The 19,606-nt window shown below is 40.3% G+C and overlaps 1 protein-coding gene across 3 annotated transcripts in view; it reads left to right on the top strand.

Moving 5' to 3' along the window:
* The window catches only part of LDAH (lipid droplet associated hydrolase), a 187,153-nt gene that overhangs the window by 12,671 nt on the left and 154,876 nt on the right, over nucleotides 1-19,606 (top strand). The window contains exon 2 of one of the 3 annotated variants that reach the window (XM_034766591.1): nucleotides 2,015-2,173. The exons of 1 other annotated variant lie outside the window; for it this stretch is intronic. In XM_034766591.1, coding sequence (XP_034622482.1) covers nucleotides 2,015-2,173 — 159 coding nt within the window. Of the gene's footprint in view, nucleotides 1-2,011; nucleotides 2,174-19,606 lie in introns of all 3 variants that reach the window. One more of the 3 variants, XM_034766589.1, reaches the window with a different exon arrangement.

Raw genomic sequence — 19,606 nt, 5'->3', positions numbered from 1 at the left:
TCATGCTGATATCACCTCCCTCTCCGTGTTTAGTGAAATTGGTATGTTAGTCTTGTTGAGCCTGTCATGGGGTGCATTCACTGCAGGTGGAGCGCTGGGGATTAGCTCTTTCCAGATGTGAGGCCCCCTTGTGCTGCTCACTGCACGCCTGGCTGCTGCTTTCTCTGTCACTCTCTGAGGCTCAGGGTGCTCCCTCTTTGTGACTTGGCCCTCCAGTCACCTCACTGTGCATGTTTCCCCATTCCGGGGTAACAAAGGCTTTCCTTACCAGCAGTCTTAGGCAGTCTTCCCATTCACTGCCCCATGGGACTGCTTCCCCAGGTGCTGGTAGGGGAACCCAGGCCCATCCTCTATTCTGGGTTCCAGCTCAAAGACCCTCTAATGAGCAACTGAGGTCTGTCCCATTCTGGACCTTAGTGCCTTTCACCTGAACCTTTCTAACCTTCTGGTTTCCCTCCTTCCCTGGGTTTGTCAGAACTCCCTCCTCCCTGTAGGCTACTTGTTTCTATAGCCCCAAACAGACCTCCCTTCTCGCATGGAGTGATTGCAGAATACTTCCCTGCAGCCCCTCTCTGCTATCAGCTCCCTGGCTTTATAGAAGCCCTGACTGTTGCTGCACAAGTGAGCTTCCCCTAATTAGGGCCTTTCTCTTGACCTAAATTCTTCCAGTTTGTAGCCTAATAGGTTAATTGGCCTAACTGGCTTCCATAAACCCCATCAGGGTAAGTGTGGGATGTACTGTAATGCCTAAGGGGGGAAATATTCTCTCTCCTGTTTTTTTTTCCCCAGTTTGTTTTTAGTGTACAGTTGTGCTTAACCAATGAACTGTTTCTTTCCTTTTAGACAAGGATCTGCCCATTATAGCCACCTGGGTAGAACCTTGCTCCCACACAGAGCTCCCTCGAGTTCCATGGCCTGCTTGCTTGGATCTGAATGCAGGATCTGGTTCTTAGCTAGTCAGTTTTCCACTGTTAGTTTTGTTTTGGGACTTTGCACTCAGTTTCAGGGGAGAGGAAAACATTCTTCAAAAAGTTAGGAATATGTCATGTAAAATCCATAAAAGCTGACAAAGGGAACTCGGAGACAGAAGCAGTAACTTAAAGTACTTAAGACCAGATTTGATGCTGACAGCTTCACTTTAACGGTGATGCTGTGTTACTTCTGTTACTTGGTCAGTACTGTCCACTTGCAGTCATGTTTTGTCTTGTTATACAACATGTATCATCTTCAGTATTAAAGTTTTCCACTTGTGGCTCTCAAAGCACTTTATAAACATTGTCATTTGCCACAGCTCTCCTTAACTCTCCTTATCACCATTCTATGATTGTATGGTGTGAGAAACTGAGGCACAGATAAGTTATTGAATGATTTGCCAAGAAGTCACACAGGGAGTTTGGAGCAAAGCATCTTTTGTGCATTAGCATAGAACCCAGTTGTCTTACTATGGCCACAGTTCAGGAAGTACTTAAGCACATGCCTGGCTTTAAGCATCTGAGTCAGTGGGGTTACTCACATTGTTGAAAGTTTATCTTGTTGAATGAGGACCTCCTTGTCCTGTTTTAGTAAATATAAAGTAATCCTTCTCTGTTATCTGTTTCCTGCTATTGGACCCAAAGTAAAAACTGTAAATATATAGCTTTGGGGGTGATTTCTCCTTGTCCAGAAAACCCCCATTATTCTTTGCACTAGCAGCTTTGCAATATGAGATGGATTGCAAGACGGATGGACCCAGAGGTGTAGCAGGTGTAACAGTTGTACTATGTTATGGCCTGATTGATCAGTGTGTATGTCAGAGGCATGCACCCCCAATTTAGTGGCCTCTGTTTCTTTATACAAATGTCTACAATATACTGTCACTGAATCAGGTTGTTGTTTAGTTGAACACTGGACATGGGAACTGGGTTTCTTTGGTTATTTATGGTTTAATGATCGTGTGTGTAGTGCTGTGGTGCTAATTATACATAGATAATTACTGATATGTTATGTTATAACAGCCTCTTGTTCTGTTTAGCAGAGAGCACAAGACCAGGATCAGAAGAGCAGGTCCCTCTGTATGAAGAATTTATTTACTGTTGTGGAGCTGCTACTCAGGTCTTAAAGTGTGGGCCCTGGAAAGACCTCTTGGAAACTGAAAGTAAAACTCTCCCCAGGCTCTTATTTCTGATTATTCCAGGTAAGTTTAGAAAAAATGCAAAGCTCTAATTAAAAGGACACTGGCAGGTTAAAATTAAATATGACAAAATTACCCAATTCGTCACACAGGGAGTTTGCGGTAGAGGCAGGAATAGAACCCAAACTCCTGATGCTTTAATCACAAAATCATCCTTCATCTGTTTTTTTTAATGATCTGTATTACAAGTAGTGCTTTACATGAATAAAACTGAAAATTTACAAAGTCTGATGTGCTCCTTATGCTGTTCACTTGCTTTCTGCATCATATTTATCTTGTAAAATTAACAAACTAACAGATGTTAGTCTATAAGGTGCTACAGGACTCTATTGCTTTTTACAGATCCAGACTAACACAGCTACCCCTCTAATATTTATCTTGAACAGTTGAAGCAGGCAGGGCAGTTTTGCTTCTCTTCCTGGTCAGTTTCACTTTGCAGCTCTTGTCCTTTAGGGTAATGCTGCCTCGTCAGTCTTGCACACATGTCCAGTGGATGATTAAATTCACAGGGAAGAGTTTCAATTGCAATTTAAAAGAAAATAATTGATGAAAATAATTTCTTCTTATGTGAGTTTTGTAATATTTTTCTTTAAAAAATCCTAGATTTTCAGCCTAAACTACCCTTTACATCAACTGATATAACAAATATCCAAGATTATTACTTAAATTACATTATTAAATTTTGTACAAACAAAACTATTAACACTTGCCAGATTAAATAGAGTTAAGATTTAAGAGCCAAAATCTAGCTTCATTGAAATCAACGGGAGTTGTGCCATTTACATTAGTGGAAGCAAGAGTTGTTCTCCAGTGATCCAGTATAGCACAACAGTTATAATTATGTTGAGTGACTTCAATAGTGATTGCTTATATTGGCTTGGGGGGCAACTATTTTGGTACTTTTAACTCTCTTCTCTCCATTACAGTACTGTACTTTAGAGATAATGTTAATTGCCTGAGAGACAGTGAAGCAATGAATGACCCTTCTGGTTTTCCAGTTCCTTTTCATGTGTTTGACTAAAAAACCTCTTTATTTGTAAGTATACTCTGGTGCTATAAATAACTACTCAGGGGCAAGTCCAAGAAATTATTAATTTTTTGGGGTATGGTGTATTTGGAACAAGTTGCATCATTAAAAATAGATGCTCTGATCTTACTTCAGTGGTAGTTGGCCTCTTAGCATCAGGGCTGTGAATGTTAATTGTGTGAAAATACATTAAATATGTATTATTTCTGGACTGTGATTGGCGAAAATCGTATTGTATATTAAAAAAAAAACACCCAATGCCTTAAAGACATTGTGTCCATTTCTGTAGAAAAAAAGCATACTGTTTCCATTGTTGGATTCTTATGCAAGGTTTTGGAAGCCTCCCCAAAAGTTGTGTGTATTTGATATTTCTGGGCATATCTCCTTGGGACTTGGGCACTACATTTTGTGTGGTACCTACTGGAGTTGGATAATCATGTCATTTTAACACATCAGCTAATGTTAAAACTATCACTATTTAACCGATAGTTGAGAAATAATGCTCCTAATAAATAAAAATCAGATGTTGCCACCTTGTCAAAGGTGAAGTAAGCACCAGCTAACACAAATAAGAGTGGCAGAATCTGTTCCTGCAATGACCTCTGTATGGGCAGACCCCCACTGAAGTCAGCAGAGCTCTTCAAAGGAGCAAGATTGGGACCAAAGTCTGTAGCACGCAGTCTGCTTTCAGTGGATGTACTTCTGGAAGGCCAAAACAGATCTGCTGAATTAAATAAGTGTTGTCCCATGTTGTAGATGCTTTCCTGAACATTGCTCCTGCGTTCAAGTGGTGAAAATGGGAAAAGAATTGTTAGGAGTGAGGCAGTGTAGTGGCAGCACTACATTGATATAGTTTCCGAGAGAACCATTCTGCAAAAACTTTGTAAACGTCTTTTGGCCAAAGGAGCAGAAGTGAAATGTTCATAGCAACATTTGTCCTTGCGGTCTGGGAGGCTTTACTAACAGCTGATTCACGTTTTTGCCATTTATTTTCAGTACAAATTGGAAGTTTCCCTGACTGTGAAAACAATTTTTTTTAAAAAGAAACAGGTTGCTAAACAAAATTTTGGACTAAGGAATAATGAATGATGGTGAGGGCATTTCCTGGCAGTCAGTAACCAGCTGGAGGAGCTGAGAGCCCTTGGCTCTCCCCCAGTCCCATAACCAGATGATTGTTTTTTCCGTTTTCACAGTTTATAGTAGCAATAATGACCTTCTGGTTCCTAGCAGTTAACAAAGTACCTTCTTATGTGTTAAAAAGTTAAAAATTGAATGACACTTTACCATGGATACAGTGATCTGTTTAAAGGGCTAATCTTTGCTCTAGCAGTTAGCAGCTGTAGAGTAACCAACCAAGATTTGATTCTGATTGAGTATATATTTATAAATTTCTCTTCAGGTGATTGCTAATATTTTTTTGACCTGAGATGTTAAATATTGACTCAAGCAAAGCAGATGTCAAGTTTTTCCTCCAAGCACTCAAAAGTTAGGAAATGCCGGCACTAAGGTTTCCTGTGCAACCTTCTTTTGGCCCTCTTGTGAGTAGTATTATGACAGTCTTTAATTATGTGATTATATACTATTTTTTCCAAGCCCCTTTTCACCCTTGCTACTTCCTTCCCCTTCAGCACTAGCCTTAGCCCGTCTCATGCACCCCTTGTTCCCATCCGTGTTCCTTGCCCTTTCCCAGCTCCTAGCTAGATCAGGAAAAAGTTTTCCCCTCCCATGAAATTTTTAGATTTTTCAAAAATGTTCCCATTCCACATTAGAATGAAACCAAGACCTTTCAGTGTTTTTCATGAAAAACCAGAGCAAGATCTGCCCTAAAATAGCTGATAGCCAGTGGTTAGGGCACTCACTTGGGATGTGGGACACTCAGGCTGTGCTGCTCTCCATCCCAGGCTATTCTGGGGTGGGTTTTAACCAGCAATTACATCCTGGACCTGGAAAGCCTTTCCCAATGGAAGTTTTTCAGTACATTCCCATGAAGAGTTTGGGGTTTTGACAAATTAGCATTTTATGACCCCCCCCCCCCAACCCCCAAAAAAGTTTTGTCTGAAAATTTCCAACCAGCTCTATTCTTGACCCCTTATCTCACCAGCTCCAATTCTCCTACTGTGCTGTTCTCTCACTTCTTTGCATACGAGTCAAGGGGTTTCTCTTCTCTGCCTTGGGCACTGGCAGGGGGAGCACTGAGTGCACAGAGGACACAATCGGCCTGCTCTCAGTTCTGGCACCTAGCCCCACTCTGGCACACAGCAGCCGAGAGGAGCAATTGCAGGGGAAGTCCTGCTCAGTCCTGGGATGGGACATGTTCATTTGGTCTCTGGGGATGGTGCATGCACCATCTGGTTAGCATATAGAGGCTGTGATGGGGAGCGCTCATGTTTGATGCAGACAGAATCTTTAGAGAAACTGTCTTCCAGATTCTTAATATTGAGCATATGCAAAGTGCTTTTTTCTTTTTTCAGAGATTTATAACTAGGAATGATTTGGACTCCTTTTTTATTTTTTTAAAAAGAACAGAAAAAGGCACATCGCTAACACCAGCATGACCCTCCTGTCAAATTTCAAGTCCCTGCTGCAAAGCACGGAGGCTCTAGAGTTTCTTGCCAAAACAATTGTAAGGTAGTTTTAACACGGGCAAAACAATGCATTTTCCCCTCACCTCGTTCTCGGAAGCAGCTGAACTGTTTTAGGTGAAACTTTCCAAAAAAGTGTGGAAAGTGCCTTAGGCCAATGACCGACATAAAACATTTCAGCCCAAACAGTTTGGCAAAATTTTATATGTATGCAACTGAAAACAGTCTTACAATTGAAAGTGTCAGGCAACTTTAACTATAGATATTGCTGCGTGAGGTGCCTATAATAAGACTCTGTATTATGTAGATTATTACATTCTGAATGTCTACCTGTTAACTCTTGTTTGTACCTCCGCTAGCACAGTGGCCATGATTTACTGCAGTACCAGACTTGCCAATCCCCAGTATTCAAAAATCATGAGTCAGCCCTCCTTTCCCACCCCACGCCCCCAAATCATGAGATCAACTTAAAAAAAAATTTTTTTAAATGGGTTCTTTTGATTTGCCTTCTGATTCTTGGGCCTTGAGGTTTCACACTGTCAAGCATTTCTCTCCAACCATAAGATTATTTTTTTTAATGAGCTGAGATTCATCCCTCCAGGATCTAACACCAAACATTGTGACAGACATGGTAAAGCCATGAGAATTGGTATCATTGCAGAAATAATAATCTGAAATATCTAGAAATCTTTCCATTATCGCTGTAAACTTTTAAGAAATGTAACAGTTTTCCCTTCGTAATTAACAGTAACAAGCTGGCATTGTTAGCATGAAATGTCCCAGTCTGGTAGCAGGGGCTGATACTGGGCTAAGTGAGTATGCTGACCTACTGAGGCATGTGAGTTGTTAGGCAGATGTTTCTCTCTGAGGGAAGGAGGATCTAGGGCAGGGGCGGGCAAACTTTTTGGCCTGAGGGCTTCATCGGGTTTCATAAATTGTATGGAGGGCTGGTTAGGGGAGGGGGTTGTGGCCCGGCCCCTGCCTCCTATCTGCCTCCACCCACCCAGGACTCCTGCCCTATCCAACCCTCCCGTTCCCTGATGCCCCTGGCACTCCTGTCCCATTCACATACACCCTCTCCCTGTCCCCTGACCGCCCCATCCAACCCCACCTCTCATTCCTGACGGCCCTCCCTGGACCCCTGCCCCATCCAACCACCCCTTCTCCCTGTCCTCTGACTGCCCCCCGCTCCCTCATCCAACCCCTTCTCTCCTTCCTGACTACCCCCGCCCCTCCCGGACCCCTGCCCCCATTCAACCCCCTATTCGCTCCCCTGACCGCCCCGACCCCTGTCCACACCGCCACCCCCTGACCACCACCCCGAGCTCCCCTGCCCTCTATTCAACCCTCCCTGCTCCCTGCCTCCTTACCGCGCTGCTTGGAGAACCGGTGGCTGACGGCGCTACAGCCGGGCCACGCCGTAGCCGCCGCCATGCAGCACAGAGACACTGAAGGCTGAGAAGTGCTAAGATGCTACAGTATTGGGGTCATATGCATCTCTGAGAGCGAGGTGAGAATACCCTTAAAGTTGGGAAAGCTTTACTTTGAATCTGAAATATAGCATGTGGGCCTATCTATGATTAATTTTTAGGATGGTTTTCATTCTTCATTTCCATTAGCTACAGACTGGAGCAGGTCGAAAAATGAAAAAACTTGGCAGTATATGTTGAAGTCATCTTTGTTCCATGGATTTAGAAATTAAATTATGTTTTTTCCTGAAACTTTTCTTGAAGATTTTTCTCAAAATGTTTAGATATTTTGATCTTTAAGTTTTGTTTTTATTTTTTTCCACTCCCCACTGCTTTTCTCTTTCCTTTTTTTTTTTTTTTTTTTTTCATTTTATTGTTGGATACAAGAGAATAAATGATGTTGGGGGGGGGGGTCTTTTTTTTTTTTTTTTTTTTAACAAGCTGCAAGTTGTCCGAAGTTGAGGAAACTTTCAAAAACTGCAAAGCTGCAAAAGGAAGAAAGAAAATGAAACAAACAAAATTCCCCAACATCATTCATTCTGTTGAATTCAGCAGGAAAACTGGGGGTGGAGGTAGGGGGAAGGGCGGAGAGGAGAAGGGACAGGAGGAAAGAAAGTGTGCATGTGGGGAAATGGGTACATTTTTCATTTCCAATTTATTGAAAAACAGTTTTAAGCTAAATTTTTTTTGACCAGCTCTACTTATAACATTTCCTCCCTGAATTATTTTCTTTACTTTGTAGTTTATGTTCTAATAGCAATAATTTACAATTCTCTATAATGCCTTTCATCTAAGGTTTTAAAAACATAAATTAACATCACAAAATTCCTGTGGGAAGTTTATAAAATGGTATTATATCCGTATCATAGATGGGTAAACTGAGACATAGAGAAATAAGTCAGTGGCAAAGCCAAGAACAGGAGACACACCCCTTGCTCTGACCACCTGTTTAATGTAGTTTAGCTGTTTTAGTGTAATATCAATTTTATTTTTCATAACTCAACCTTTCTGTCACTGAAGTTTTCTGCTTTGGTGTTGGCCTATGTATATAATTCAACAAAATCTCTATTAACTGTGGAACATCTAAGACACTGGAGCAGGCCTTGAGAAAATCTGGGATCTCTGATCACCTTGCAATATATTCCCAGACATAAACATTCAGAATTAGATGAGTTCCCCCCTTCACCCCGTTCTTCCTCTAGCTTTTGTAAACTGTTTGAGCCACAAAATGATAAATAATTATTTCCCAGCACTGGAATTTTCACACTTGAAAGGTTTGTATTTATTGTTCGGTTCCTTTTATAGGGTGAGGCAGTGCAAGAAAGGGCAAAAGGGTGGCTGAGTAGTGGGTTGATGAAAGGAAAATCCAGGCAAGAACTGAAGGGTGAGTCTCGCCCCAGAAGCAGAGGATGTGGAGCCAGGCACTCGCTGGTCTGAACCGAATATAGTTAGTTCTAATGTAGATGATGATTCATTGTTCTGCTTATTAGAATGATCTGGTGCATATTTTTCCAGTCTAATAAATTTCAAGCATATGACTTGTTTTATGTGTAATCAAATCAAACTGTTTTTAGAGTACAGAAAGGAAAGATACTAAAATGCTAAGGACCCTGCTCCTGCTCCCACCGGAGTCAATGGCAACAGGCCCAAGCTTTGCAGGGGATTTGGGAATATGTCCTGTATATTTATTTCCTTTTCATTGTTTAATCAAAACCATACATAAAGGGTCAAATTGCTCCCAGCTTAGACTTGTAAATATGGAAGGTGATTCAAAAATACTGCCTGATCCTGCACTCATTGAGGTTGATAGCAAAGGTTTCATTGACTTCAGTGTTGCAGGATTAAACCCATGGACAGTGTCTTACAGCCATTAAAATGCATAGACTTTAGTGGAGTTAATCCTAATGTAACTATGACCAGCTGATGCATTTTTAAATAGGATTGTCCTTATCCACATTTGGTGCAAAATTTGTTTAACGTCATGTTAGTTAGAATAGGTTAGTTAACGCATTCTCTAACTCAGTACTTTTCCCCACTGTAGGCAAAGCCCGGACTGTTTTAGTGTGAACACTTTTACTGCAGTATACTCTTCTGAAAAAAGGCACAATTAGACGTAGATTCTGCAAATGCTTATGCATATGCTCAATTTTACTACCATATACCTGTCCCATTGAAATCTGTGAGATTCACAGTAGTAAAGTTATGTATATTTGCTATCACTCATTCTAAGGGTTAGCATCAAAGTCATGAAAATTTATTTTTTATTTTGCAGAGTTGGTTTAGTGTAAAATTAGCAGTGGCACGTACAATCTACAATAGCAATATTTGGCTTCATTGAACTGGGGCCCACAGAGTTTGATGGAAATTTCTTGTTCTGTTTTAAGAAAATCTGTCTATTTATGTCTGTGTATTTATAAAACACGCAACTTAGTAAATAAATAGAGTACAAACTTATATAACCTCTATGCTGTTTAGCTCAGTCTTCACAAAGTTTTCCTTACATTTCATTGCAGGAGTACTTTGTAATAGCTCCATTCCAAACATCCTAACTCTTGATTTCATTGATGTAAATAGGGCAGTTTTGTCATCTTTGTGGTTTTATACCAGGAAGTTTAGTTCATGGTTGATAATGCGTAATGTAAATCATAACATTTTTTGTGGTAAAGTGTGCTTGCACAAGTTTAATGCATTAATATACAAGAATCTTTTCATATTTTTATTCTTTGCTGTGCATGTAGAATACTCTCTTACTTGCCAAGTTTCCTGATCTGCTTGTTTGCAGTTGGATTGCTTCTAGGTTATTGGATCATGATATTGTTTTACCAGTACATGCAGTGATTTGGTAGTATTACATTTCTTTTTTCATTGTACGATTTAGTCTTTTAGGGAGCTCTTCGTAATCTAAGACTGTCACATGGCAGCTGCTTATGGTGTTCTGCGCAACAAAAGATTGACATGCCCTGCAAAGATGTTTTGAGAGCTTAGATCCTCATTCTGTCAGCACTTAGGGGGATGTGTGTAATTCTACTCGTATGAGTAGTCAGTGGGAATATTCACCTGAGAAAATTAAGGTGTTTGCAGGATTGAGGGCTTTAGTCACTTGTCATCCTCAAAGTAAAATGTTTTTAATTTTAGTAAATTGTCATTTAAAGTGAGGTACTTTTTAAAGCCTTCACTTCCATTCGATAATGTACAAAAATGGAAATATATTTCAGTACAATTTGAATAACCTTTTATTTTCGCTTGCTCTGGATTTCAACTTGTCAAAAGGAAAGGGTAAGGAATATGAGAGATTGCTGGATAAAATCCAATCAGCTGCTTTCACAAATTATTCATTATATGAAGGGCTTATTACAGTTTTAAGGGAAATGTGATTTTTTTTAAAAAGAAATTACTACATAAATAGATTTTTGTATTAGAAATTAATTTGTTGGACCCATGGACTCTGAAACATGATTTCTTGTTTTTTCACTCCTATTAAGATACGGGAAAGCTAGATCTGGAATGTGAGTCCCTGACATTGGTGAGCAATTAAATTACTCATTCAGGTAACTGACATCTACTGAAGGAGCTGCTTCTTTGAGTAACTACTCACCAGTGTGAGCAGGTGCTTTGTAGTCTGACCATTAATGAATTAAGTTCTATTTCCTGATTCAGCAAAGAACTTAAACCTGTTTAAATCTTTTTTGTTCTTCAGTAGGCCTTAAAGATGTGTTGAAATGATGTGCTTAAATTTTAAGCATATACTTAAGTGCTTTGCTCAAGGTGGACTGAATACTGCTGTCTAGCATGTGGGCTGAATCCTACCGAGGTTTACTATCGGACATAGTGCTTTCTGCTGTGAATAGTCACAGTGAAGTCCAGAGGGAAGTATTTGTAAGATCCCTCTGATCCTACAACTTTGGATGTGAATGGTCATACTCTTATTAAAGTCAGAACTGGAGGCCAGAATGTGGTCTTTATAATCTTCCTCTGTTAAGAATCTGTTGTTCTAGCTATGTGTTTTGTAGTGTCTCCTTAGAAGGGAATTCTGTCTGCCATTTCAGTTTATTCTTCCTCACAGTCATGCAAGTGGCATTGTAAATCAGCAGTTTAGATCTTTAAGTTTATATGTAAAGCTTTGTAGCAGCTTCTTTGTTGTGTCTTTTCTAATTTTCATAGTTTAGGGCTAGGTTCTACCACCATTACTCCTTACATTACTCCATAGTACCTCTCTATGCTAATCCTCTGGATTTCACTTGGACAACTCACTTGGGGTGTGATCCAGAGTCCATTGTAGTCAATAGAAAGACTCCAGTTGTCTTTAGTGCACTTTGAATCAGGCCCCTGTCGTCCCTGATTGAGCAAGGCACTTAAGCACATGCCTAATCTTAAGAGTATGAGGAGTCCCATTGAAGTTAAAATGTTTTTTCTCACGTGATTAAAGTTAAGCATGTGCTTAAGTATTTTCATCAGTCAGGGCATAGAAAAGTGAATAATAATCAAGGTGAGTAAGGGTGGCAGAATCGCCACATCATGCTATTCAGGAGTTATATCAATATTTTTTTCTTGAGCGCTTGTTGTTCTGACAACTGTCTGTACAGTCAACCCTCAGTGTTGAGCGATTAAAGTGAAGTTTCTCTTCCCTTCCCTTCAGAGATTGCTACAGAAGCACTCGCAGTCAGATGTTTATTGTTCACAGTTCTCACCATATGTTTTGCAGACACCGTTTATTACAAACCAAACAAAATTAACAACTGATAATAAGTGAGTCATGATTTTTGAATGTAGTATTGAATGGATATGCCAGAAGATGGAGCTGTTTGAAAGATTAGCATAAATATGTTTTATCGTTTTGGGAAACCTTTTTGCTGCAAACAAAGAGAAAATCATCTCTAGAATGCACTACATGGGGTGCAAGCAGTCACTGAAGGCATATATAAACTTAATCAAACTCTTTTTGTAATAGCTGTACTTCATGAAAGTCTGTTTTCAGACATTACCAGTGGAGTGTAAGGAGGCTGAATGTAACAGAATGGTTGATTGGCTTCAGCTATTTTATCATGCCAAACGGACTCCTTCCTTTGTTCATACTGTGCCTTAAAAAAAGCTTCTTTGCAAAGCATGTCTATTGCCCAATTCTCAAGTGTGGTATCTAAGTTGTAAATAATAATGTTCAGTGACAATTAAGTAACAAATTAAAAATAAAAACATAATTCCCCCAGTAAAATATAACAGTAACACATCTCTCCCCTCCTCCAAAGGCATCTGCTCTGCTGATCCCAAGATTGGATCATCACCCATGTTCTCATGAAGCTGTTGTGTAGTATATTGTCTGACTTTTTTGTAGTAGTAGCAGAAAATCCTTGAACAACACCAGATACACTTCACTTGCATCTGAAGAAGTGAGGTTCTTACCCACGAAAGCTTATGCTCCCAGTACTTCTGTTAGTCTCAAAGGTGCCACAGGATCCTCTGTTGCTTTTTACCAGATACACTAAAGGCACTCAGTAAAAATAGCAGTAATCACAGTCCTTTGTGCTTCAACTACTCAATCTGTAAAATAGGGATAATAATTCATCTGTGTGGCTGAGTTAAATAATGTTTGTAAAGTGATTTTGAGATTCTCTGATGAAACCTACATAAGTGCAGTTGCTGTTGATGTTTAAATAACTTACAGATGCTTTGTGTTTACAGGGTAACAATAATGTCCTGTTCTGTTCAGATTTTTATATCTTTGGCTGAGTAAAATGTGAAGCCAAAGGAACCAGCTTGTTTTTATATGGACATGTGCTATCTGATCTCTCAGCACTGTGCTCTCTGTATTTACCCTAAGTACTGACCCCTCTTACTGTGGTATCCAAATGCCTCACAATCTTTAACGTATTTATTCTAACAACAGCCCTCTGAGGAAGGGAAGTGCTATTATCCCCATTTTACACAGGGGGAACTGAGGCACGGAGAGGCTAAATGACTTTCTGAATGTTACTCAGGAAGTCTGTGGCAGAGAAAGGAATTTAACCCAGGTCTCCCAGATTAGCACCCTAACTGCTGATTCATCCTTCCTCACTGGCTATACTGCTGAGACCGCCACATAAATATCCCATCATTAAACATGGCTGACTCAGGTCTTAAACCTCAGTTCTTTTAATATCCCTCTGAAGCACGTGGCATTGGCCACTGTTGGAAGACATGATACTGGGCTAGATGGACCTTTGGTCTGACCTAATACGGCTGTTCTTCTGTTCTTTCCTTCTGGTACTTTTTTGGTGGTTACTGCGTACCCAGAGAGTAGAGTTCAGGGCAGTTAGTATTTCTGCAGTGATTAATCTGCTGAGCAGTCATAGATCAGCTGAGGGCAGTGTGATAAATCTGTCAAGAATTAATCTCTTCTGCTGTGCGGGGATGGATGATGACTCTCCAGAAGCAGGGAGGTTCCTTGCCATGTGGGGAGGAGTGGGTCACAAAGGGTCTGGTGGCCCTGGGAGGAGTGTGGCATTTGGAAATAGTTGGCATAGTGGGGCCAAGCTGACGCTAGATCCTAGAGATCCTAGCGCTTGGAGCACCTACAGTATTTGCCTTGGAGCCTGTGGTGCAAAGATCTACTATCAGACATCTAGAAGGGATGGGGGTGGGGGGGGAGAGACGACACTATAGCATTCCAGCATCCCACCAGAGGGCAGTGATTGTTCCAGTTCCACCATCCCTCATGGCTTCTGCCAGAGAAGGTCAGCTTTGGCTTGGTTTCCACCCAGAGCTCCAGGGCAGTTTTGCTAGTGGATGCTGAACCTAGTACATGACACACTGTGGGGCACCAGAGAGGTTGAGACCATATGATGCAGCTCCAATTGCCCCTTAGCAGGCTTCCTGATGTTTGTGGACCTTAAGAAAGTTGGGGTAAATTTAGTCCATTGGCTCTAGTGCTTTTGCTGATATCAGAATGTGGCTCTTCTTGTGTACTTTAAACATAACGTGCCATTACTAGTACTGCGGAGGAGCAAGAGGAAGGGACTGATTGACAACGGGAAAAGAACCCCTACTGTTCTCTGGCAATTTTTGATATTTGTACTTAAATGAAACAACCAAAGGGAACGGATGGCTCAGCACAGTTCAGTGCTTCAAGTTAATGACCAGAGTATTCATGCTTGTCAAATACCCCCTGGAGAGCAAAATAACTTCCGCCCCCTCTCCCCCGCCTTCCACAATTACAGTTGAGGGAAATAGATAGTTAAGTTATTAAGAACACAATTCTCTGCTGCTATGTCACAGTACAGGTAGCATCTTGCTGATTCCCATGCTAACTGAGATGTATTGCAAATGATTGAATTTTGCAAACTTATAAATGAAGGGAAACAGACAACAACAAAAAGCCAGGATAATTCTTCCTTCTGCCCCCAAGCAGCAACGCTTCATCATTTATAAAAATACACCATTAACATGGCGCATATTAAAGCTGGCTAACTGACAGCTCTCGAAATGTAATTGTGTTTCTAGTGGGGTCTCACAGTGGTTCTTGGTCCTGTGCTATTTAACATTTTTATTACTTTCCTAAAAGAAAACATAAAATCATTACTGATAAAGTTTGCAGATGACACAAACATTTGGGAGGTGATAAATAATGAAGAGTACAGGTCATTAATTCAGAGCAATCTGGAGCACTTGGTAAGCCGGACTCAAGCAAATAATATGCATTTTAATATGGCTAAATGTTAAATTTATACCTCTAGGAAAAAGGAATGTAGGCCATACTTACAGGATGGGGGACTCTATCCTCGGAAGCAGTGACTCTCTAGAAGATTTGGGGGTCATGGAGGATAATCAGCTGAACATGAGCTCCCAGATTGATGCTGTGGCCAAAAGAGCTAATGCAATCGTAGGATGCATAAACAGAGGAATCCCGAGTAGAATTAGAGAGGTTATTTTACCTCTGTATTTGGCACTGGTGCAATTGCTGCAGGAATATACCTCCACCTCGATACAACGCTGTCCTCGGGAGCCAAAAAATCTTACCGTGTTATAGGTGAAACCACGTTATATCGAACTTGCTTTGATCCGCCGGAGTGCGCAGCCCTGCCCCCCCCCCCCCCCCCGGAGCACTGCTTTACCGCGTTATATCTGAATTCGTGTTATATCAAGTCGCGTTATATCGGGCTGGAGGTGTACTGTGTCCAGTTCTGGTGTCCACAATTCAAGAAGGATGTTGATAACTTGGAGAGGGTTCAGAGAGGAGCTGAATCTGTGTAGCTTAACAAAGAGAAGGTTAAGGGGAGTCCTGATCACAGCCCCCAAGTACCTACGTTGGGAACTAATATATAATAATGGGTTTTTCAATCTAGCAAAGAAAAGCTATAACATGCTCCAAGGGCTGGAAGTTGACGCTAGACAAATTCAGACTGGAAATAAGGTGTAAATTTTTAACAGTGAAAGTAACTAACCATTGGAACAATTTACCAAAGGTCATGGTGGATTCCCAATCAGTGACAATTTTAAAATTAAGATTGGATGTTTTTCTAAAGGATCGGCGCTAGAAATTATTTTGAGGAAGTTCTCTCATCTGTGTTATACAGAAGATCAGACTAGATTATAACAATGGTCCCTTCTGGCCTTGGGTTCTATGAATTTCTAGACTTTTCTCAGTCATTAGGGGTCAGTTCATGATCTTGTACCTATTTTCTGTGCCAATTTATATTTATTTTTAATCAAAACAATGTGCTTTCTTTGATCAGCACTTCCACGATACAACCGCTGGTAAACTTAAGTTGCATAATTATAATGACACAATACTCACTTTGCTGAACTTTAATAAGCTTTGTGGTGTGGTGGACAGGTAATGGATTGAGAGACCGGGGTTATGTTCCTACTAATGCCATGACTTGTTATGAGGCCTTTGGCAAGTCACTTTATGTCTGGCCTCATGAGTAAAATGGGAATAATTACACTTATCCTTTATATCAAGTGCTTTGAGAGCTACACATGACAAGCACTGTATGGGCTTCAGTGGAAAGACTCCCATTGAGTTCATTGGCTTTTGGATCAGCTCCTAAGAGCGCTAAATATTTGAGTAATACTATGTAATCTGACTGTTGCTGTGGATTTTTCAGCTGAGTCATCACACCGGCTTCCACTGCGTTTCAAGACAAGAAAAAAAATCTTGCATTAAAAATAGGCGATGCATATTCCATGCTTCCTTCTTCCTGGGGCAGAAAGAGGCCTATGTCAAATCTGAGTTTGGGATGCTACTTTTGTTTCCTTCCCCAGTGCTGCAGAAATCCTTCTGATGGGGCCCTGCAAAGATTGGGCTTTGTCAAGTTTGAGAGGGCAGGGCAGTGACTGGAAGGATGAGTGACATCTATGCTTTGCCAGGTTCTCCCTCTACCAAATCAAAGGCATCGGCATTTTGCATTGAAAACTTAATGCATTTTCTCTCTCTGCAGTTTAGTTGGCCTCTGCCAATGGAGTGGGTCCTTGATTGTGGAATCTTTTGGAAGGATAGCTGCTGCAGGATTGGCTGGGCAACACAGGAGAGTGAAAAGCTCCTTTATTAGAATGTAAAACTTTGAGAATTTTCAAGCCATCCTTAGCCAGGGAGATGTTTTTAAACAATGGAATGTTTCTCATCAGTTGGCCCATGAAGCAGAAGGAAAGAGGAAACTACCTGCTGTTAGATCTGGCTGTGGAGGGAATTCAGTTTTGGTGGAGTCAACATCTTGCATGCGTAGGAAATTTAAAATGTTAGTAACTCCTGTATCAGTATATAATGTAGTTCTTCCTTCCTGGTAACTGCCGCTGGAAGTGCCTGAGCTGATACAGATCTGAAGTGACATTTAATACTTTGACCTGCTGATCTCTTTAAGTCACAGAAAGTAAACATGTCTTCCACTCTCTGAATCTAATTAACACATAGGCCAGGCCTCATTTATCCCCTGGTATAAGCCTGTAGGAGTCATGGAGTTATGCCTGGGATAAATCTGACCCATTATTTTTTTTAAAAATGTTCAAATTGTGAAAAACTGACCAAGCCAAAAATTCAAAGTTAAAGCTGCCAATCTGTTCTTTTCTTCTCCTGTACCTGTGTGTTGCAGTGCTTTCCAATGAGTATGCTAGTATATATAATGGACAGCACTCCTTAGTCATTCCTAAAGAAGTAAAAACTTTCATAATAAACAATAACTTTCATTTTCATCATGTCTTTCCATCTCTGTTTTAAGTTTTAGTACCTATTTCTAGTATCCAGGCTTCATCAGGTCAAAGGACTTCACAAGCACTTATGAGTTTAGCTTTGCAACATTCTTGCATGGTAGAGCAGTATTATCACCCCCATTTTACAGATGGAGAAACCGAGGCACAGAGAAGTTGATGGAGATGCAAAAGATCCCTCAGGAAGTCTGTGGCAGAGCCACTAATAGGAACCATCTTTCCCCCACTCCTTTGCCTGAACACTTATGTCAGTGGGAGTTTTGGCTGAGTTGAGAGTCAGTAAGGAATACAGGTGTGAATCCGTTATTAGACTTTAGGGAGCAAAACCTAAGGTATTATCTTTTCTTTAGGACTCAGGAGTGAGAGAGGATACCAAATTGCCTTTTAACATCTCTGTAAAAGTGTCGTGGTCCCTTGAAAGTTTTGAATATCCCAAAGGAATCTTCTCTTTTTTTAAGGTATGCAGACATAGGTTTTTGTAATTTTCTTCCATTATTAATGTTAGTCCTTGTATGCATGTGCTTACTTTATGTCTATAAACTGGTTTATACTTAAACTATCAAAAACACACACACTTTCCAGTTTTTGTCATTCAGGCCCCTGGTACAAGGTTGGGAGACCTTCAGTTTACATTTGAAAACTTTAAATTCAAAGATGCAAAAAAATTAATTGCTTTCTCCCCCTCCTCCACGTAAGCATGAATTCCACACCAGTGGTGGATAAAATCATAGAACCATTTGCTATGCAATGTATTGTAGTCAAATAATATTGTGAGTACATTGTTTTTTAATGTTTTTTAGCCATAACTTCATTGCCTTATATTTCTCTCCATTGAATTGCATAAGAGTTTCTCTGCCCATTTGTAGTCTGTCCAACTCCATTTGGATTTATCTTGCCCTCTTTTCTTGTATTGGCTGCTGCCAGTTTTGTTTCATTGGGTTATTTTTTTTCCAACTTGCTCCATATACTTCATTAAAAATTATTAATATACCGTGTAACCAGATTTTGCCCAATATTAATTTTTGTGCCATTCGTGAGTCTCTTTTCTTCATTTCATACCTTCCATTCCCAAGAAGATTGATTCCCCTTAGATCTGATTCAGCTTCATTAAAGCCAGTGGCAACGCTCCCTTTGGCTTAGGATCCAACCAAATTTGGGAAGACTCCCATTGGCCTCAGTGGATTTTGGATCAGGCTGTTTGAAAGGAGTAGGATCTAGCCACATCCTAAGTAACACCCTACATCACATTTACTGGCCTCCTAATTTTATCTTTTGTGTGATGATATTATTTTGAAAAACAAACAGATAAATCAAACTGAGTCCTAGCTTTGAAGTCAGTTACTGTGCTTTTTAGTCAGTGACTAGTAAACCTAGAAAAGATTATTTGGAAATGTTTAAAGGGCATTCACAATTAGTCATTTGGAATATTTTTCTAGAATGCTACAGTAGAACCTGAGCGTAACGAACACCAGAGTTACGAACTGACCAGTCAACCACACTCCTCATTTGGAACCAGACGTGCAATCAGGCAGCAGCAGAGACCCCCCAAAAAACCAAAAACCAAGTAGCACTGAGTTAAATAGTTAAATATAAACTACTTAAAAATGAAGGGAAAGCAGCATTTTTCTTCTGCATAGTAAAGTTTCAAAGCTGTATTAAGTGAATGTTCAGTTGTAAACTTTTGAAAGAGCAAGCATAATGTTTTGTTCAGAATTACGAACATTTCAGAGTTACGAATAACCTCCATTCCCCAAGTGTTTGTAACTGAGGTTCTCCTGTATAAACAGATTAATTTCATTAAGGTCATTGTCCTTCAGAGAATAAAATAGAAAAGTAATTGAATTACCTTAAACAGACCTCAATACAGGTTGACTAATGTTTTTTATTTTATATATATAAAATAAACATTAGTTTTTATCAAATATCTGGGTTGTTTTGTTGGGTTTTTGGGTTATGTGTTTTTTTTCCTCTTTCATTCTCTTTGTGTATTATGCAACAGAGGGTCCTGTGGCACCTTTGAGACTAACAGAAGTACTGGGAGCATAAGCTTTCGTGGGTCAGAACCTCACTTCTTCAGATGCAAGAAAAGCATTGCATCTGAAGAAGTGAGGTTCTTACCCACGAAAGCTTATGCTCCCAGTACTTCTGTTAGTCTCAAAGGTGCCACAGGACCCTCTGTTGC

This window comes from Trachemys scripta, chromosome 3 (genome assembly GCF_013100865.1).
Source record: "Trachemys scripta elegans isolate TJP31775 chromosome 3, CAS_Tse_1.0, whole genome shotgun sequence".
Taxonomy (NCBI): domain Eukaryota; kingdom Metazoa; phylum Chordata; order Testudines; family Emydidae; genus Trachemys; species Trachemys scripta.
The sequence above is the reverse complement of the archived record's forward strand: the minus strand, read 5'-3'. Positions and strand labels throughout refer to the sequence as shown.